Below are 22995 nucleotides of genomic sequence, written 5' to 3'. Positions count from 1 at the left end.
TCTTACTCTACCTTTCACAGCAAGTTCCAGAGGACCAAAGAATAGAAAGTAAAATACAGACTGATAAGATGAACACTGAATTATTCATTTTTCTTTAAAAGTTAACCCTTTATTTTAACTAAAAGCAATTAAAGCAGAGCATCTATTAGAACCAGTTCTAAAAATATGGAAAATGTACTATTCTCATTTATTATTTTAACAGCTTCATAAGACCATAGTTGTTTATTTAGCTGGAAATTCAAAATATGTAAGAAGATATAAAGATTTTTTTCTCCCCCCCTCATCTTATTGTGCCATTTTATCACAGTGAACAGAGTATCAAAATCATTCCCTTTGTCAGCTTCTCAGTAGTATGTGTAAAATAGAACACACTTAGAAGCAGACCACTTTTATTTTACTACAGTGCTTTTAACCCCCTGGGATTCCTGCATTGATATGCTCCAAACATTTGCAGCTTACTCTCCTTTACCTTGCATGGTGATCCATGGGGGATGAAAACAAAATCTTCCCTGTAAAGCTTTTTCAAAAGCTAAACAATCATGTCCTCCTGATTTCTGATTTTTGCACACCCCTTAAATGTTTATCCTTCACATGAATAACATATGCCTGGCTAGGTTCAATGCACTCTTCCCTATTAAGCTTTAATGGACACCATGATACATAAAACTACAAGTCTTTGTTATAGTGCTTTATCTAAAGCTGGCTATTTTCCTCTCAGCAGTCCCTCTTTAGTCCTTTGTAAAACATCCTTGCCTCATAGGAGAAACATACGCCTGACTCACATGCCTTCTGTAGCACATTTAGGCTTATATAAGAATCCATCCACAAGGGAAATATTTTTTTCAAAAGCTCTCCTCTAGTTTAATACTTGCGAAATCTTCACTGTTTTACTAACAAAAATGTTTATGGCATATCATTAAGCACATGCTTTTCTTTGCCTTTTAAACGTATGTTTAAATTCCTTTCAGAATATTCAGAAACTGTATTCTTTTAATATAAAAGATTCATAAAGACAAGAGTCTTTATATGTTTCATTTATGCAAGTCCTTGATTTCCCTACATATCTTCTGCCTCTACTATACAAAAACAACTGAGCTTCCAGGCCTTCCTTTTCCTTCCTTTAGCTGCCACAAAACACTGATAAAATCTATTTTGGAACACAGAAAAATCCTAACAGCCTTCCTATCTCTGCCCATGAATATTTTCTACTAAAAAATAAAAAGTGTCACCTTTAAGAAATATATCAGAAAATTAAAACTTTTAATGGCACCTAAAACAAAAGCAATAACCCTTTCTTCAACTAGTAAAGCCCCAAACATATCCCTGCCAAACTCAAAATGTTTAATAAAAAAATTCATAGTGATTACTTCTTTTCGGTCACTAATACCATAATGCACCCTATTTATGAGACCAATCTTTTTGTTCCTCTTACTCAGATGACAGTTGTAATGAGGTTCTGTATAATGGATTTCAGTGTATCTGAGAGCCAAGAAAAAACATTTTTATTAGAAGAGGCTTTATGGGGGAAGGGAAGAAGGGACAGGGGAAAGAGTAATAATCAATTAAGTCTGTGCTAGAGAGGACCTTACAGAACTTGGCATTCTTTTTGTTTCATTTGATGACCTAATATTTTTCCCTTCTCTTTCCTTCCTCATCCACACTCTTTTTCTGCTATTTATTTGCACTCTGGACCCCTTAACTCCATTCATTTGAAGAAGTAGGTTGTGCCCAGGAAAGCTTATGATACCATCTACATTTTTTGTTAGTATCTAAGGTGCTGCAGGACTATTCACTGTTTTTTATGTTTATAAGCCAGTCAATCAGTATCTGTTGGTTTTTAAAATGCTGTATTCTGCATGAAGGAGAAAACATTTTCAACATTGAAAATACACCCTTTCATCAACATAGGAGCAAGCAGAATCAGCTTTAAAATAGAAAGTAATGTGTGGAAGGTGCAATGCGTTTTAATAAAACTGAATGATATTCCATTTTAAAAGTCAGTCTTAATATCAGTACACTGTAAATCTCCAGACCGTGGATCACAAAATTGAACTTCCATACGCAGTGTGATTATGCATCTTTTCTATGTGTAAAAAGCCTTTTTAAGCTGTTATCTGACTACAGTAATTGCCATTTAAATTGATCCACGTCAACAAAACCTGTATCCCTGGAGATTCTCACCTAGAAGTCTGTTTGTGGAAGGGGCTAACAGAACGCCTGTACATCTGAGACTACTTCAGCATTTTCTCAAGCAGCCAGCTGCATGAATAGTTTTTCCCTCTCATTATTTAATACACTGAGGCAGGCTGCAACCCATTTGGCAGTCCTCCCTGAATAAATATTTCTGGCTATGTTTTTTTTTTCTTTTTTTAATGCAGTCATTTAAAAATTGCTATAACAATTTCTGCACATTTCTAAAAATGGAATAGGGCCAAAATGCATAACGAAGATTAACAGACAATGCCAACATAATTCTGTAAAATATTTTTCTGCTTATTTCATGTGGAAGAGAAAAAGTGTGTATGGTAATTTTTGTGTAGGAACTGTTCTGCTGTATCACAGAATCTGGAAAATGCATAATTCCAACATGAGAAGATACAAAGAAATAGTGAAAATTAGAATTTAGAAGCAGATAAATTTAACTCCATTTCTTTACCTTATGATACGTTATTTTGGCTGACAGTGAACATTAACACTTTAGTCTGCAATCATTCTAACAGTTCACAAAATAATTTTGAATTATTTGATACTCATCTACAAAATTAACAATTTTAAGAGCTGCAAAGGTAGTCTTCAAGCCCAAATATTTGCAAAAATAGATTTACACTGCACTGCAGAAAGTTCTTGCTGTATTGTATTACTCAAATGAAACCACACTCCTTTAAGACATTACAGTTTTAAAACAGAGCATCTAATCTTTTGTTAAACCTCATTTACCCACAGGGACTAAAAGTCCACTAAAAAAATGCATCTGTAGTTAATGAAAGCCCTTTATTAACAGTAAAGGAAGAATTTGACTCAAAGCTTTTCTGCAGGACTTCTCAACTTCCCTCTCTTATAGCAAACTGTTGTGATACATTGTGACTTCACACAGTGGGTATTAAGTGAGTTAATTCAAAGGAGCTGAAACCTCACTGATCCTAATTGAAAGCAATACACCCCACCAAATAGTTTTCTACCCCATCTGCTCTGGCCTGCCACCAGCTATTCAATACAAGAGAATTAATAGTTTCAGATATTCTAACTGACCCAATAAAGGCACTCATTTAAGCAGGACTGCATTAACAAAGTGAAAAACCAAGGGCAAAATGGGTTCAAATGGAGCATTTTACTCCTAGTTGGCTTTAACAAAGCTGAATAATGCTTATTCTGACTTTTTATGTGCAAGACTTGATAAACTGAATAAGAAGGCACTCAATGATCAGTCAACGAGCATTAATGAATGGTCATTAGGACACCCCCCCCCCCCCTCAATCTCAGGGAAGGCCATTCCAGAAAGTGGCACACAAGCTTGAAAGGGTGGACTCACTCATGTCCAGATTTCTCCACTTGCTTGTTCCACTTTCACTTTCAGACCACTGACCACCAAATGAGGTTGACATATTGGAAAATAATCTTTTATGGATGAGTGGTAAATAAAAATGGAGGCATTAGCTGGGCTTTAAAATTCAAATCTGTGTGTTTTGTCAGTCCCCCCTACCCTCCCAAGATTTTGATTTTCCACCCAGCTGGAAGCTATTAGTGTTTTCTTAAGGCAACCCTCTGACAGGGCAAACCCACCTAATGTGTGAGCTGTGGAGAGATTCTAGATGCTTTCCTAACTTTAATGTACATGAGTTTGACAGCTAGCTGAATAAACACACCTTGATATAAAAAACACACATTTATTTCTTGTGGCAACTGAATGTTCTCTAATGCTTCATAAAACACAAACCCTGTACTATGTTGTATTAAATACATGGTGTGTGTTTTTTGTATAACAGAAATCTATATTTTCCATCATTTTAAATATTTTGAAAACACAGAGACTTAAAAGTCTTGATAAAGTCACCTCCTGAGCCCTTGGGGAGGAGGGAGGAAGTTACTTCTTTTCTTGCAAACATAATTAAAATAGTCCAATGTTGGTATGTGATTATTTGTAATAGCAGCTCTAAATACAAGTGTTGCAAACCACTTGCCAGATAATGCCAAGATCTTTCCCTAAAAATATTTCCCGAGTGGGAAAGCTTTGTGAGCTTCTTAAAATAATTCAGTGGAATCTTTAAAATAGGTATAGCTTGGTGAAATGACAATTAATGGGGGATTTGATAACCATCTACATCTACACTGCAAATTCTTGCACAAGAAGATATGCAAATGAGACAGTGATGAATATCACCATGCCTCATTTGCATACCTAATGAGCTGCCATTTTTGTGCAAGGGGCTTTTGCGCAAGAAGGAGCTGTATACACTGCTCCTTCTTGCGCAAAAAACCCCTCTTGCGCAGGAGCCGTTCTGCTGCTTATTTTCAGGAAGAATGGCTCCTGCACAAGAAGGAGCAGTGTAGACAGCCCCTTCTTGCACAAAAGCCCCTTGTGTAAAAATGGCGGCTCATTAGGTATGCAAATGAGGCACAGCGATATTCATCACCTCGCCTCATTTGCATATCTTCTTGCACAAGAATGCAGTGTAGACGTAGCCTTGAAGAATGCACATGCTAAACAGAGAGAAGTTGTTTAGGTTGCTTTAAAAAAAGAATAATGTAATGAAGCTAGTTAAAGGAACATTTACATGTTTGTATGTGGGGGGATGCATATGCACATGCACACATATGAAGAATCTTAAAAGTAAGGTGTTTTAGACCCCAGAAAATTTGAAGCTGCATAAATTCCAGATAATGAGAACGTAAACCTATTAATAGAATTTCTGATCATCAGATAGAGAAAGGCAACCTTGGCTCTGGAACAGACTAGAATAATGGTTTTTAACCTTTTGAATGGAAGTATGGAACCATTTGGAAATCTTAAATACAGTCTGCGAACCAGAGTTTGATAACCACTAGACTGGACAAAATTGGCCTTTTCCATCTCCATTTTTTATTGTTCTACCATAAAAATAGACACTTGTTAAAAAGTAAGAACCAAACTCAGCAGTAGTGTGAGTACTACTCCCATTGGCTTTCAAGATGAATCTCATGTTAAGTTTTAAAATTAGTGCTCAAATTTGTGAGAAGAACACTAATACAGAAATTGATAACAGACCTAAGTTTCATTTCCAAATACAGGCCTGGCTTTTGAATTTATGAACGTGTGTGACTTTACGCACGTGTGTAACCCTCATTAACTTTAACAAGAGTACTCAAGAGAATGGCTATGTGCATAGGTATGTTTTGCAGAACTGAGGCCATTACAAAACCCCACGTCACAAAACGTTTACTGTGAAATACATAACAAAAATAGTATCGTGATTAATTTTTAAATTGTCATAATGCATGTTAAGAAAAAAAATACTGCACAGTTGATGCATAAATTTCTTCTCTAGGCGCTTTACAAGACAAGACCTTTGGTTATTTCTGAAAGGATGCAACAAAATACCCAAGTTTTATTTCATATATAAAGAAACAGAAAAAGAGTACATTACTTATGCCTAATCAATGCACTGTTCATGATAATATTTAGTGCTTCTGGATTGAGCATTGCATTTTGGAACCTCATGAAAATGCTTTCAAGATATTCACTCCTTTCTGATTTGAAGCTCAAAATGGTTTAACTTTGGTGGTGAAATTCCTCCCTCATTTTGACCTCTAATCAATATCTTTTCAATGTATAAGATTTTCATAATAAAGAAAATGTGAAAGCATTATTTGTGTATGAAGAGTGTATTTAACCACTAGCTAGAAATTCAATTTTTATTTTTTTCTCTGTAACGTAGCTCAGTATTTGTGACACTAACTAAACATATTTTATTCATTTGACAAGGACTGTAACATTATATTAAAAACGTTTGTTTCAATGTCACCACCTCCCCATTCTGACTGATGGCAAGTTAGTTTTGTTAAAACGCAAGGGTGATAGCATATGCTCCAGTGAACTTTCCCTCCTCTCAGCACAAGAGACAAAAACCTGCAGCTCTGCTCTGCGCTGGCAGCCATCTGGACAGCTTTCTCTCAATGCCTGCCCCACATCACACTGCAGGCAAAATTTCAGGACTCTAGAGCTCTGTGGAGCTATTCATGACATACCAATTTCACATTTTCTGCTTGTTTGCTTGCAACAGTAAATGCTAATGAGGACTATGAATGACATTTTTAAAGACAATAAAAAGGTCTCCAAATCCCTTGCATATGGAGACACTGTTTTCTAAACTTCACCTTCTGTTAGCAAGTTATTACTCTCTAAAGGAAAAAATAACCTAAGGAGAACAATGAGATGATCAAAGCATAAAGAAGTCCTTAAAAATTCCAAAGAAAACAGTGTTTGTAAGATAGGTCAACGAAAGACAGATTTTATGCCAACGTACAGCAATAACAATTCAGAGCAGTAACCATCCCTTTTGATAGCTCTGCTACTTCTTATCCCAAGGGCTCATTAATTATGTCTCTTTGCAGGAAAAAAAAACTTTTAGGTATCCTGCAAAACCTCAAAAGCCAGATATTTGGATTTTTTTAAACTGCTAATCTTTAGATGACTCAGAGTAAACTGTTACCAATGCTTTCATAGAGATTCATGTAATGACTTAGAATGGTCAAGATAAATATCTGATTCTAATGTTTCTTTCCCAGATCAGCCTTTTACAGTGTTGTTATTAATACAAATTTAAAAGTTTTCTTATTTTGCATAGTATGTTTAATATGTAATTGAAGCCTGTTTCCTTATCATTAACAAGGATCAAAACACTTTCAAGAAAATCCACCAGGTGGAGCAAATACACAGCAATATAAAACTCTCCAAATTATTTATGATCATATTGCCACATCCAAGAAGAGAAAATGCTTTATGAAAATCCTGACTACCACCTTTCTTCCCCCTCCTTTGTAGATATATCGATCAATTTGCTACATTAACAAACATGCACAAACTCTGTTCAAACAGCCTTAGTACAAAATTGTTGTGTTAAAATGCAGTTCTAGTCATGCTGGTCCCAGGATATTAGAGAGACAAGGTGGGTGACGTAATATATTTTATTGGACCAACATCTGTTAGTGAGAGAGACAAGCTTTTGAGCCACACAGAACTCTTCTTCAGCTCTGCCTGAAATCAAAAGCTTGTCTCTCTCACCAACAGAATCTGATCCAATATATTATCTCACTCACTGTGTGTCTCTATTGTGTTACAGGTCATTTTCAGCAACATTTTGCAAACCACCACATGCACCTCACGCACAACACAAACACATTCACTGCATTTCACAACAAAACCCAAGTATTTTATTACTGTATTCAAATGATACTACACTGGAACAGTGTTGATATTGTAATTCAAATAAAGTTATCCTATGGCCTCAAAATTATTCCAGTGTGCCTAGACTGAAGGGTCTTAGAACTGTCAGGCTATAATGTCATGTTACTTACTAAATATATGGTAGTCCATGGAAAAAGTCTCTGTAGAGTGTATCAGTGTTCACTAAGCATTGCCTTTTCTCTGTGTATCATATCAATTATCTACAGGATTGTCAAAGGCTCACAAACCTTTTCAGATGGTGGACCAAGTCTTAGTGGAGCTGTCATTGTCCAACTTTCCCATTTATAATCACAATGTCTCATGGGCAACTACCATAATATCTTACATGGATAAAAAATAAACAAAGCAATATATTTTTAGCTTGTTTTAAATTTAGTTCAGCATCTGGAAGCACAGAGGGTAACCAGTAACTGTGACCAATCAAACCATCGATGATGCATGGACCACAATGTGGAGAGTCTGGTCTGGGCAATGCTTTTTATCAGTGACTCACAAGAAATTATGTTTCTATTGGGACAAGTCTCCTTTTACTTTTCTTATATTTTTCTTTCTCTGGTTCAAAGACTATGCAAAACAGTCATGGGAGGAAGTTGAAGCACAATGCAGGACAATGTAGCACTTTAAAGACTAACAAGATGGTTTATTAGATGATGAGCTTTCGTGGGCCAGACCCATTTCCTCTATCACTATGGGAGGAAGTGTGTGTGTGGGGGGGGGGGAATCCTGTAATCCAGTGGTTAGGGCTCCACCTGGGAGGTGGAGCACACAAATTCAATCCCCTTAGGCGAAATCAGTGTTTCATTATTTATCCAGGGTGGGACCACTTCAACATGTCCGAATATTCCACAATTCACTGATTGAAGAACACCACCTGAGATCAGGGTCTCTCACACATCCCAGGCAACTGTTCTAACTGCTATGCAAAATTGTAAGATGGGCAGCTCCACTTCTGGCTGGATTTTGAATAGGACTCAGTCCAGTACAAGGGTGGGCAAAAGGGCTTCTGTGGGCCAAATGCGGCCCGCCAAACAGATGGATCCAGCCTGTGGAGATCCTGCAGCTCCCCCGCCCCCAGGCCAATTAGGGCCTGGGGAGCGCACAAAGTTTCCTCTGCCCTGCCAGGAGCATGCAGCGCTTGGAAGCACCAGGTGGTCCTCACAGGTCTGCAAGAGGCTTTGCATGCTCCTCCGCCCCCAGGCCAATCAGGGTCTGGGGGCGGAGGAGCATGTGAAGTTTCCTCACCCAGGTCCCAACCTGTGAGGAGCATGCGGCACATCAAGGTTCCGCAAACTCCTGGCAGGACAGGAGAAGACTCCTCCCGTTCTGCCAGAAGCACATGGCACTTTTAAGTGCCATGCAGGGCAGGGACAGAGTAGAGGAAACTTTACACACTCCCCCGCCAACCAGCCCTGATTGACCTGGGGGCGGGGGAGCATAGGAAGTCTCCTCCCGGCCAGGGGCATGGGCACCTAGGGGAAGAGGAGGCAGACGGGCAAAGGCGCTCCCCCACCCCCAGACCAATCATTATCTGGGGGTGGGGAACCCGGAAGTATCCTGGCCCCGACTTTTCCACTCAAGGCCTCACCCTTCCAGTGTGGCCCACAGCCTCTTCAGAAATTTTTGAAGTGGCCCCCAGCAAAAAATTATTGCCCACCCCGGTCCACTAGGTGACCTCTGAGCATGACTGCTGAATCAAGCCCTGCACACAAATGATGTGGCAAATTAGGTTGCCTACTTCGTGAGTCCCTCCAGAGTTTAGACAGCAGATAAGAGTCTGGACTCTTAGCAGGGGGTAACAGGGCATATGCCCAGAAGCAGATAAGTAGACACCCGGGCTATGTCTAGACTGCAGGCTTCTTTCGAAAGATCGCGTCTAGACTGCAGGCGGATCTTTCGAAAGAGAAATCCGCTTTTTCAAAAGAGAGCACCCAGCGAGTCTGGATGCTCTCTTTCGAAGACGGCCTCTTTACATTGAAGAATGCCTTCTTTCGAAAGAGGAACTTTCGAAAGAAGGCGTTCTTCCTCGTAAATTGAGGTTTACCGCCATCGAAAGAAAAGCCGCGTTCTTTCGAAATAATTTCGAAAGAACGCGGCTTGAGTCTGGACGCAGGGGAAGTTTTTTCGGGAAAAGGCTACTTTTCCCGAAAAAAACCCTGAGTCTGGACAAGGCCCTGGGGAACTTTTACTCTGACAGATTTGGGCTCAAGTGAGGTTGGGAGCCTTTAGGATTTAACAAGAGTTTTGTGATTGCAATGGAAACAAATTTGGAATATAGGTGCCTAAAAGAGGGACATAGGTGCCCACATACTTTTGAGGATCCCATCCTTTTTCTCTACCTCCTTTGCTAAGTACTTCTAGGGTTGGAAGCTGGCAGCAGTACCAGGGTCTAATGTTATATGTGCCATCAGAAAAGATAAACTTGAATTAAACATTTTAAGTACTACAACATCTGACACTGGCTAACATACTGGGCCAAATTAACTTCTACAAAGGTGCACAATGGAGATAGCACAGAACCGGGCGCCTGCTTTATAGTACTATTAGTGATATTTCATGGAATATTACAACATGCTTTTTCATGGGGATAGTGTGGATGTAAGGGACTGTGATCTCTGCAAGCATTGCAGATGAAGATGACTCCTAGCTTAGTCTTCTGTGTTAACTTCATTTTTTGTATCTTTGATATAGGGACAGAAGAGACAATGGTTTAAATATTACATCCAGATAAAACCAGATGATTGTGATATGTTCTACATGGGGTTATATTGTGGCCATTTGGAAACAGAAGCAAGAGGTAAATCTAGAGGTGATTATTAAGCGGAGTCTCATACAGACAGTAATTATCACCAGTTAATACCATAGGGTCATCTGAACTGACTGAACATTATCTCTGAGATGGCCTCTGAATAGGGACAGAGACTAAGGCCTACTTTATTCTCACTAGTCTTTCAGAGGAGTTTTGAGGTATAGTAGGGGGTGGGGTTATGATTATTTTCATTGTGCTATTTAAACTAGAAAAGTGTTTAAAGTTTTATACATCGATAGGAAAAAATACATATCTATATAAACACATACTTTCTCTCCCCCCTCCTCCCCACACACGCATGTGCCAAAGAAACACTATAGTTACCCATTGACTACAACAGATCCATTTTTAATCATGTAGACACATACAATCCAATTCTTATTTACACTAAGGCTCCTTTGCAACACCCTGAAAGTGTAAAGAGGCCTTCAACTGGCTGTAAGTGTAGCTCACATCAACTTTAATGCCCCATTAGACTGCCATAGCAATGTAAGGGGACCTTAATGTAAATAAGAATTATGGACCTGATTCTCAAAGTGTGGGATTATGTACATATTTAAGAGCTTTTTAGAACATGATTATCGATCTGATATACTGTAACGGCTCTTTTGTTACAGTCTCTCCTGCAAATCCTTCTTAGATGGAGGATTAGGGACACAATAGATCATAATGACTCTTTTGGTCCTATTACACTATCATTTACTTGCAGCTGTGTATGTGCACTGAAGGCTATGCTCTCTTCTCAATGAATCACATAAATCCCCTTCATGCTAATGGGAGTTTATGCATGTGCATCAAGAGCACAGTATGCCTTTAAATTTGCATGAAGTCCTAATGAAATACTTGAAAAAAATAAATTACTACACAGGCAAGTTCCACCCCACTCACCAAATATCCAAAGGTTGCCAGCCCCCCCAAAAAGACCAAATCCTGCAGTCCCTATTCAGGAAAACTCCCATTGTTGGAAGGTATGCAAAGAGTAGACTAAAAATCCTGGAAAAAGTCAGTGTAATAAAATGAAATCATAGTCAAGTTATGGGAATAGAGAAAAGACATCTGAAATGACAAAAATGTCTTTGGACTTGAATCTGCTCACACTCATATAAATCCACAGAACTCACTTGAGTTAAACCAGAGCAAATAAGAGTAGATTCATGCCCTCTGTATTTCTTTCCATTTCTGTCTTAAATAGTAGTTAATATAGCTATTTATGTTTACATATTAAGCTCGCTCCTAGCTCTCTTCCTGTCAGGGTGGTTAAACACTGGAATAAACTGCCTAGGGGGGTTGTGGAATCTCCATCTCTGGAGATATTTAAGAGCAGGTTAGACATTCACCTGTCAGGGATGATCTGACAGTGCTCAGTCCTACTGTGAGGACAGGAGACTGGACTCGATGACCTCTCGAGGTCTCTTCCAGTTCTAGGATTCTATGATTCTCTTGACTACCTGTTTGTATGTGATTTGTATTGCTTTGGCAAGTTTTCAAAACCATTGGCCAACACCTTGCTCATGCAAATATAGTAAGTCCTATTAAAGGGCTAGACCCTCACATTCTTATTTATGTTGAATAGGGAAAATGCTTAAGTTTAAGCGTGTGCCTAAATATTTTTTGGTACCGACCTTACTTATTCCAGGGGTAACTAAACTGAAATCAGTGGGACAACGTTCAGAGTAAAGTTGCTACTAAGTATGAATAAGGGCAATGGGAACTAGCCCAAAGTTATTGTGTTATATTTTAAATGGAACACTAAGTTAGAACCCCTAGAAAAAAATAATTAGTTTTAAGAATGGCAGTCCTGACAGCCGCTCACCATTGCTCTGACATGCACCATTAAATATCTCCCTTTATTTTATTTCTCACATGGAATAAAATTAATGCAGCAAAGCACTTTGGAAATGAAAAGCATAATGTGTTTAATATTCTTATTGAATTAAGAAGATGGCTAATGCAGATTTTTAACAATTCTCAATGGTTTGTTTGTTTATTTTATAGCACCAGCCTTATTCAAATTCTTATGCTGCTCTTCCAAGAATTTAAGCTCAAAAATTAATTTTTAAAGGCAAAAAGAAAAAAATATCTGGACATAAAGAAAAATACTGAAAACTCAGGGGTGAATGAGTTAACATGTTATTATTGTTGTAATCAGCATTACACCAATGCCAGAATTTTAAGGGAAATACTGAAAAAAGCCTTTTTTTTTTAAATCAGGCCTATCTGCCAGAGTGTTGTCCTGGCTGGGAGAACAGCACCGGCAGGAACCTCAAATTCCTGACCAAACCCTCTTCCACACAATGCCCCCTGAATGAAAGGAACCCAGCCTGGCAGAGATAGCCTGCTGTCAGGAACCAGCCCTGACGTTTGTGAACAGACAGGGCTAGCTTTGCAGGATGTCAGAGCAACAAACTGCTGTTCGAGATACTGGATTTTCACACACACTCAGCCTGGATGTTTTGCTCTTCAGGTAATTAAACAAGGAAGCAGGGCTGATGTGTACAAGCCTGACCCCGGTGCTGCGGCTCCATGGTTCTGCATATCAACTTCCGCAAGAACTGCCTGGAGCATCAACAGAATCTTCTACTCTCTCTCTGTTTCCCGCCCCCACCCTGCAATGCCAAGCTCTAAAACAAGTCGTCTCTTAACGTGTGCTGCTGCCTTTTTTTTTCTCTCTAATTAAGGAAGACTAAATTACTTGTACAGTCCCACCAGCCTTGCTGCCTCCTTGGGGGAAAAAAAGGGAGGAGGGGGGAAGAAATGGTTACTTTTGGATCAATATTCCCCATGCCTTTTATACATAAATGTTACAACAGCTGTAGTTGGATGATATGCTAAATTATGTGTCCAAAGGGGGAGTGAAGGAACCCTACATGTATATGTTTTTATTGGGCTCATCATCCTAAATAAAAAGTACTTTTCAAAAGCGCGTGTTTTGTGATTTGCTCAACCATTGGCCAACATTTTAAAAATGAAATTACTACAATTTAATCATCATCACTGGGGAATGTTTTAATTTGAGAACAGGTGATAAATCATATAGAGCTGTAAACTAGAAAAATGGCTCCATGTTTTCATTCTTTCCTCCCCCAAAGAATTCAAAATCTGTTGTTACTAGCTAATAATTTCTAAATTGTTTGCTGTAGTATATACAGAGGTTGTTTTGTGACTGAATTCATTTCTATGATTTTAAAATAATGTTTACACAAAATGATTTTAAGAGATGCGCAACATATTCCTACTTCTTTTGAAAATCCATAGACTAGAATATTGGCTGAAAGAGAGACCAAAAGAGAAGAATACAAAAACATGCCTGCTTGTCTGTGTTGAACACAAAGAACATTAAATGAAAACAACTGGCATGCTGCCAAATTCCTATAGAGGCAAAGAGATTCAAATAAATTGATTTCACGCATCACACTGACCTGGGATCAGTGAGCAGTGGTACAATACACTCAGAGCTCCATGTGGGGCAAGCCCATTAATGTTATTAGAGCCCTAGTATATTATCAGGAGAGAAAGAAAAACAAAACAAAACCCCTTTGCAAACTTAGAAAATCTTTTGGAAGAGAGCTTGAAATCAGTTTAATCTCAATTATTAATAAAGATATCAATTTAAAAGCACCTTAGATATTACTGAAAATATATTTCTTTCAAATTAGAATGTCTATGAAAAGCATTTTTATATCACCCTCACTCTGAGATACAGTAAATGCCCTCAGACATATATATTTTTAACATACACATGTTCTCTACACTTTCTACTTTTGAACAGAGTTGCCCTTAAAATTAAATCTTCTCTGCAAGTTTCCTCCCCTCTCCTCCCCTCCTTCCAATGTTTAATATAGATTATAGTCAATTTTCTTTGTACTTCAAAAGCTGGATTCCTTCCTGATAATTTCTTATTGGCTCAAAAAATAAACTGAACAGAATGATCATCATTTATAATGGTTCCAAATCAACCTGACCTATAGAAAAAACATATCTTTAGAAGTCATGAGCAGTGATTTGTTTTGTACATACATATACAGCTTCTCAAAAAATGACCCAGTGGTAATCATGATGAGTGAAATAACCTATGTGTGCAGTGCCGTGGTGTCTCTTCTTGTCATCCATCTTTGTTTTTCATTAAGATCTCCAACACTGCAATCAAGAATAATGCCAACAAGCCACAGGTGTGCACCACATGAACAGATGAAAATCTGATTGTAAGGGGTGTGATGATGGTTCTCTATCTATAATACATTCATCCCAAAGTAGTCTTGTACATCTGTTATATGTTAAAGGCTTTTTATTTAAATTGTAGGCTTACAGATATTTATGCAGGCAAGCAACTACTACTTTAAAGTACAAAATAATACATATATAAAAGACAGTGAAGTACCAACACCAAGAGTGAGGATGCATACTTAGCACAAATGAAAGGGGTTTAATGCAAGAAGAATGTAAGTGGAATGGAAGCTATTTAGGAGGTTAACTTGATGCCCTAATCTTTTTATTTTGTCTTTATTAGATAATAGAGGGCTGTACCCCTTGCTCCCCATACTTGCCAACCCCCCTCTCGGCTGGGGAGGGCCCGGGGCTGAGGCTCTCCCAGCCCTGCTCTCCCCCCGCACGGCCACAGAGGAGGGGTTGGGGAAGACCCTGCCTACCCCACCCTCCCAGCTGGCTAGCCCAGGCTCTTGCCCGCACCCCTCCCCCCACCAACCCTGGCTCTTCTCTTGTGCCCCCAGCTCTTCCCCCGCCCGGCACTGAGGCTGCCCCAGCCCCTCCCACCTGCCCCTGGTCGGCCCCAGTTCTTCCTTCCACTGCTGGGGAGACCCCAGACCTTCCTCCCACCTCCTCTCCCAGTCCCCTCCCCCCCCCATCTGGCCCTGGGTCTTTGCCTCCCTCCTCCACAGTCAGGCAGGGCCAGTTGAAGCAAAATGCAGGACAATGTAGCACTTTAAAGTCACTCTGTTGTCCCACAGGAAAAATGTTTTTATATAGAGAGACTAGTATCAACCAGTAAGTGAAATCTTTTCCTTTGTAATGTTGACATTATTATCAAGGTTGTTGCAGACAGAGCAGCAGGGACCGGTCTCAAACCCATCTATGTCTTTCATGAGCAACTGGATGAAAGCTATACCCTTCATCATTCCATATGAAAAGGCAATGTCTTCCAACCTTAAGGGGGGTATGTCTACACTGCCACCCTAGTTCGAACTAGGGTGGTTAATGTAGGCATTCGAAGTTGCAAATGAGTCCCGGGATTTAAATATCCCGGGCTTCATTTGCATCTTGCCGGGTGCCGCCATTTTTAAATCGCCGTTAGTGCGGAGGTGTACCAGTAGTTTGAATTAGAGAGCCTAATTCGAACTACCTACTCCGTGCCGCGTGTAGCCGCAGACACGGAGTCCGCACTAACGGGGATTTAAAAATGGCGGCGCCCGGCAAGATGCAAATGAAGCCCGGAATATTTAAATCCCGGGCTTCATTTGCAACTTCGAATGCCTACATTAGCCACCCTAGTTTGAACTAGGGTGGCAGTGCAGACATACCCTGGGGGATGAAATACATTTGTGAAGCTGAGATGAAAGTGGCTAAATATATTGCCATTATGGGGCAAAGTTATCTAGAGCAATATGATATAACATTGTTATTAGACTTCAGAAGATATACAATTCCATTCTCGGCCAACTTATCTTGTTAAGCAAAATTTAAACCCAGAACTTATTGGAAGTTTAAGATCAATAGCCAAATTTTCAAACTAAAGTGCCTACGGTTAGGAACTAAAAAAAACAACGAGTAGTCCTGTAGGACCATGGAGACTAACATATATATAGTGGCACGAGCTTTTGTGGGCAAAACCTACTTCCTCAGATCAGTGAAGAAAAAGAGTTAGGCATATGCATGTGTATTTATTTAGGCACCTTGCTAAGCAACCTCACTTTCAGGAGCTGATGAGCATCCCAGCTCTTACAGAGATCTAACAATCACCAGTAACTGTGTCTCTTCTCTTGTGGTACGTCTAAACTTGTACTTGATCGACAAAACTTTTGTTATTCACAGATGCTTAAATACAAAAAAATCATGAACAACAAAGTTTTGCTGCGGCAAGTGAAAACGCGAATGCTGCTTTCTCGACAGGAATACTCTCTTGCCAGCAAAGTGAAAGTCACTCCTGGGGTGGAAGTATTTTGTCTGCAAAGGTTCAGACAAAGCATTTTCACACACTGACATTTAGCAACAGGGCTGTGTCATCACAGCCGTGTCACTTAAAGCTGCACAGTGTAGACATATCCTAAGTAACTACAGAGCAGCTTATGGATGAAAGATTCACACACTAAGATCCTGTCTATATTAGAAAGTTGTACAGTTAAAGCAGTACAACTCCCCCTAGAATATACGCAATTACTTCTAGATATATATGTATGGAGGTACTTATGCCAGATTAGCTATTATTGTATGGTATGGGGAACAAGCTACACCAGCAAAAGGGCAAACACAAATACTAAGTGGGCTGCATGAGTGGCCTTTCTTCACTTCAGTGGGCTAAAACAGCTGATGGCACACTAAGATTTCACCTGCAGCCCAGCAGCCCCCATGCGTGCCATCCCATGAGCCTCTCACCCACTAGGGCACGAGGGCCCCACATTTACACACTTCTCCTCCTCTCTCCTAGAGTTTGAATAGCTGCAAACAGCTGATGTGTGGCATTCCATCTCTGGGGGAGAAGCAGGGACAGACTGTGAATCAAATGGTTCACATACTCTGATAGTGCTAAGAGGGATGAGAAGGAGCAGGGAAGCACAGAGCTCTAGTGCCCCAGTGTGTGAGACATGCATGAGAGTGGAGTTAGCCAGAGGCTCCATGGGCTGCAGATGGTGCCCCAGTGAGCCACATGCAGCCTGCAGGTCACAGGTTGCCCACCACTGAGCTATACTCATGTAAGATGTCTAGGGCTCGACAATCTATTGAATCTACTCACCCGTGGCAAGTAGATTTCAGCCCGGCGCCCCGTTTACTGGCGGCGTGTGCATGCATAATACGGCTCTTGCACATGCGCAGTGTGGGGCTGGCAAGCAGCTTTTGCAATGGTTTGTCAAGCTCTGAAGATGTTGGCATAAATACATACACATGGCGTAGTATCAGCAGCTTGGCCAAGGCCAAGGAGATTAATTTTACATTTTCCCATTCCTATCAGAATACTTCGTCGGCATAAAGCAAGATCATTCAGGCTTCATGAGGATGAAGTAAATTCCAGTCACATCACTATGTAGCAAAAATATGAATTAGGAATGTTAGACCATTAGAATTCCATTTATCCTATGTGTGCTGTATTAGCAATAAACCACAATAAACTATCCATTAGAATGCTACTGTAGTATACTTCAAGCATGAAACTCCTTAATTTTACATATACTTTGTTTTTTAAAATCCATTTTAAAAACAATATTGGAGGAAGAGCTATGCAAAGTATGAAAAACTGTCCATAACAGAAAGATTACAGAATAGTGGGGAAAATTTTTCCACTGCTCATTTCACAATAAAAACTTAATATATAAGGGAGGAGACATCCTGGTAGAAGGAAATTAATTCTTCCTCCAAAGCCAGCTTTTGGCATCAGGAGCACAGAGAGCATCTTGCTTGCTTAGGACTGCCCTAGGAAATAAAATTAGGTTTAGAATCCCAATTCTGTTTAAAAAATATTTTAAAGGGTTCATTTACTGCAGTGCACCAAGGCCACACCAACACTTCACACTGTCTAGGCATTTAAAGTGGTGATGAAGGCCTTCTGTTGGCCTCTGAATGGGGATGAAATTTACAAAGAATTACAGCTGTGGGAATGGGACAGAGAATAGCTCAGATACAAAGTGATGTAATAGGATTTAGCTACATTTAAAACTAAAGTGTGTAAGACTTGAAGCGAATGGGAGTTGACCCCATGGACTGCAGGATTTGGGCCTATGTTTATTGCATACTATACTTTTACACCATCTGCCTGAACAAAAGAAAGGCTCCCATTCTGAACAGCTCACCTATTTACTCAGAATTATTTAAATTTCATTTAATAAATATTTTGTTATTCTGCTCTCAAGAAAACTATTTAGCAAACACCATTTCATTTTACTTACAATAATCACAGGGCCACTTTCACACTTTAACTCCAAGTTTTGTTTTACATATATACCATTTTTAAGTACAACTAGAACCACTTCATGACAGAAACAGAAAAATATTCAGACTTGATATCTTTTTATTCAAATCTGTCATGAATTCCATGTGACGTATTTGCCTAATATCCTGTCTACACCATGAACTCACTCATGTCCACAAACCTGATTACAGTTGCCTCCAGATGTGCCTGAATTTGTAGAATAGACAGGGCCTAAGGAAAGTACAATGCTGATTTGTTTTTCCATTTGTCTTGAATTCCTCTCCAATTATATTAAAACAATGCCATGAACATGAAACACAAAATGTGTTTAATGCTTTTTGGAGGCTCATATAGGGCTAGAAGAGGAAAATTTCTTTTTTTAATTACAGTTTACAAGGCAAGGTACGGTAATTCAAAATAAGGTATGTAAATTATAAAAATCAAATATTTATCTTTTCCTTACCTTGACAAAATTCAAAGTTCCCTTTTTTCCGGCAGTCACCTATCACTAAACTCAGTGCTCTCCAAGTGTTTCTTTTGACAGATATCATTCTCCACCAATCGCTCTGCTAATTTCCTCTCTCCTTTTCTGACTGGGACAGATATTACGTTCACCAGCCCAGAGATCAATCTTTTCTATTGACAACAACAAATGAAAAAAAAAAAAAAGAAGCACATATCACAGCCAGTTTGAAGCACCACACCCCTTTATTTGCATAACAGCAGGACTATTTTTTTTTTTAAGGAACAGAGATAAATGCTGTCACTCTAAAGCAATCATTACCCACATTTTCTCAGATAAATAAGGAAGTACTTTTAAATGCTATTAATTATTTGTAGAAAAACTGTTTTATAAGTTAATCCTTTACAACAGTCCATTCTAGAGATGATCAAAGGAATGAATAATTCTACATGGCAGCATCTCATCGCTAACTTGTTTCTCAAAAAGGTATTTTCTAATATATTTCAGATAAAATAATATATACTTTACCTGGTCCACCAGATGCACTACAGAATTACCTCATATACCGATGTGCCATGTGTTATGACCTTTATATCATACACAGCACTGTTGTCTGTTCTTATCTGAGTAAACAGATTCCAAATGATGGGAGATCAAAAATCATGTTCCTCCCATTTCTAAAAAGCCACCCCAACTACCTTGGAAAGGGCTACTAAAATACTTCATAATTAATATTCATCTATATTATAACACGGAGATCTAGCATTGCTATAGTTAAGACTGTCAGCTTTTCCAAGAAATTGCTGTGTTTCACAGTCCTTTTTAATTATGGTAGGACAGAAAGATTTTCAGAGTTAGGCACACATGATTACATGCATGCTTCAATCTGCATCTATATAACAGGTATCTGAGGACATAAATTAGGCATGCATGTAGGTCTGGGCATAACTGCAAGCATGTAATTGAAAATCTGGTCCAGCCTTTCATGTGGATTGGATATTATTGCACAAAATTTTTACACTGTGCCATTTTCAAATGATCAATTCATATTTACATCAGAAACCATAACCACTTATGCACTTAAGAAAATTCCCTTACTTTTTAAGTTAATCCTTAAAGAATGAAAAGGTTTACTATTTAAAGTAGTTTCATGAGTTTACACTCAATTTCGGACTCAGATTACCAGACACACTTCTGTTGATTTCAATGAAAATTACAACGCACATCAGAATAGTTGTATTGGACCCAAATTGTGTCAATTATTAAACTTTAGATATAGCATTTTGACACTGGCCTAAAGTCATTTTGAAAATGACCACTGAAATATGGCTAGAGTTATTCAGCTCATATGCAGTAATTGCAGTTACCAAAAAAAAGTGTTTATTGCTGTTTACAATACCCTATAATTGTTACCATATTTACCTAAGAGGCAACAAAAATTCCCTTTTGATTTATCCTCTAACATGAATTGATTTTTGATTAATTAATTAATTTTCAACTGATCCTTGATATAAAACCTTATATTTCCATGAGTGTATAAAATATTATTGTGAGGGTGTTTTTCTTCAATGAACACTTGCATTCTGATACTCATGTTCACACTGAGAGAAGTATTTTACTGAGCAAGAAATCCTATTGATTTCACTCAGATTGTCCAAGAAATAAGGTACCACTCAGTACAAGAATAGCAAAATTTGGCCTGTAGTAAGATATATATATACATAAGAAAATTTTCTCTGAATGACATTATTGCTTAATAGGACTTCAGGATAATAGCTTGTTATAATTCAAATTGCAGTACTAGTGCCTACTTGTTTCAGTAAACAGAGTTTGGAAGATCATATACATTTTAAAGAGAGATCTTTATAATTACCTAAGCACACTGCAACTATTTAGGATAGTTCTATTCTATTACCTAAATTTGGACTTATGACAGACTTGTAGCATTAATCTCATATTTTGTATTTAACAATATTACAATTAATCTTTTAACAGTGTATGTCTATCTTTAATTGAATAATCTTTCCAGAATAAAAATGTTCAAATATATTCAGACCTACTGAATAGTATATTGCTTTTCATGAATGAGAGAAAAAAAAGTTAAACAAAAAACCTTTTGTTGCCCAAGACAATATATTTTGAGCATCTTCTTTTTAAAAAAAAATTATATCCCTCATCCTATCTTTAATATGTTTTATCTTTCTACTAGTCCTCTGCTCTATCCCCTGGCACACCATCTGTATGTGCTACACTTTCCAAAGTGATAATAGTATTCTGATAAATCTGTTATGGTTATATATGTTAAGTCACTTTTTGCCTTCTGATTTATAAATCTTTGTTGCTAGAATGTACATGCAAAGTGTTTTGAAAGCTAAATTCCACTCAAAGCAGAATGCCTCAAACAATTTGTAGTCCTATAAGACTGTTATTAAAAAGATTCAACATGTTGTATTACCATGGAAATTGTGGAAAACATACATTCCCAAACAAATATTACTTTTTCTCAATGGTATGAAGTAATGAAAACCACATGTGTAAATCTGCGATCCGTGCAGTAGTTCAAGCTGCAGCTAATACAAAATACAGAGAGTGAACTCTGCCATATAAAGGATTCTTGTTACAGAAATATAATGTGAAAACCAGATGCAGACAGAAAATCTTAATCACAGATGGGAATGTAATCACTGGCATACAGAATACTTTTTTGATCAATCTTAACCATATGCGAAATGTATTTATTTTCTAAGGAATGCAATAACTTGAGAGAGACTTCTATTTGAATTCGGTTAAACTCATATTCACAGTGCTTTTATCTTACTCCCTTCTCCCTCAATATATAAAATGAGCCAAAGTTTTAAGAGGAAGAGTCATTGGCCCTGGCAAATTATTCTTGTATCAGTTTATCTTTCAAAAATTTAATAGGATGTAAAGACTACACGTATCAGAATCAACCTCAAAAGAAATCAAGTGCAGTTACCCATTACTGTATTTCTCAGTTATTGCCAGAAACCCCTTCATCACCTAAGAACACTTCTCTGGACGATTATATCACCATTTGGTTAAATTTTTCCTTTAGCATAATTTGTAGTTCTGAAATGCAGCAATAAAACCCTTTTAAAAATCAACTTGGTTTTCAAATCAAAGTTGAACTCTCTATTCTGATTAATCTTCTTCACTCTTTATAAAAAGTAAATGGTTGCCTCTCACCCCCAAAAAAGCTATTGTTTCATGAGATTAAAACTTAAATTTCCTCCTGAATCATGTGGCCTTTTATTATAATGATAGGAAAGTAGGATAGATTGGTGAGGTGCTGAGCTTCCCCAACTCTCAATGACCTCAAAAGTGGAGTCAGTGGGAGTTAAAAGACTTTACGTTGTGTCCATTATGTGGCCCAAGACTGAGATGATATCCTTTAACTGCTGTTTGAGAGTAACGTTGCCAACCTCTCGGTTTTTATTTCTAGTGAACTCAAAAAGCAATTTCTGGTCAACAATCAAAGAAGATGAAAACAACTCTGGACTTTTTATTGCAAATATATTTTTAAATTAGGTTCATCCCTTAAGCTCCTTACATGTTAGCATCCCTGACCTATCTCGTGGAATGTCCACCATATTTCTATAGTTTATTATCTTCATGTGGGAGTTTTATTTACCTCAATAGTAATTACAATTGGTCATTAAATTGGACTATAAACTAAAGATTAATATAAGAATGGAGTGCACATTTTAAAATATTTTAGAAATGGCTTCAAGGAAATAAAAAAAAGAAAAATGTAAATAAGTTCTATTCACTTTTGGCTTAGTGCCAACACCCAGTAGCCTTAGCCTAGGTTAGGCATGTAAATAAAAGGTAGGACAGATACTTGAGGTATTGTCAGAGGACTCAGCTCCTACCACTGTTTAATCCTAGGTGTCCCACAAAACATTTCCACTTAAATTCTTGAAAGATATTACATGTAAAGTTATATTCCCGCCACCCATGTGAAGCTTAAAATAAGCTGTTTTCTATGTTCATATGTAACTGAGGGTACATCTGCACTGCGATGCTATTTGAGGATATCGGAGTATCCCGGAATAGCTATCCCAGGTCTTCACAGCAAACCCATTATTTCGGGCTCACTACTCTGACATCCCTGTAAACCTCATTCTACA

The 22995-nt window shown here is 38.2% G+C and overlaps 1 protein-coding gene across 6 annotated transcripts in view; it reads right to left on the bottom strand.

Moving 5' to 3' along the window:
- RUNX1T1 (RUNX1 partner transcriptional co-repressor 1) overlaps positions 1–22995 on the bottom strand; it is a 140282-nt gene that overhangs the window by 99888 nt on the left and 17399 nt on the right. For 3 of the 6 annotated variants that reach the window (XM_075920393.1, XM_075920394.1, XM_075920395.1), the window contains exon 2: positions 18845–19017. The exons of 2 other annotated variants lie outside the window; for them this stretch is intronic. In XM_075920393.1, coding sequence (XP_075776508.1) covers positions 18845–18932 — 88 coding nt within the window. In that variant the 5' untranslated portion in view covers positions 18933–19017. Of the gene's footprint in view, positions 146–18844; positions 19018–22995 lie in introns of those variants that run through there. One more of the 6 variants, XM_075920397.1, reaches the window with a different exon arrangement.

This window comes from Pelodiscus sinensis, chromosome 2 (assembly GCF_049634645.1).
Source record: "Pelodiscus sinensis isolate JC-2024 chromosome 2, ASM4963464v1, whole genome shotgun sequence".
Classification (NCBI taxonomy): domain Eukaryota; kingdom Metazoa; phylum Chordata; order Testudines; family Trionychidae; genus Pelodiscus; species Pelodiscus sinensis.
Note: the sequence above shows the minus strand (reverse complement) of the source record. Positions and strands in the feature narration are given on the sequence as shown.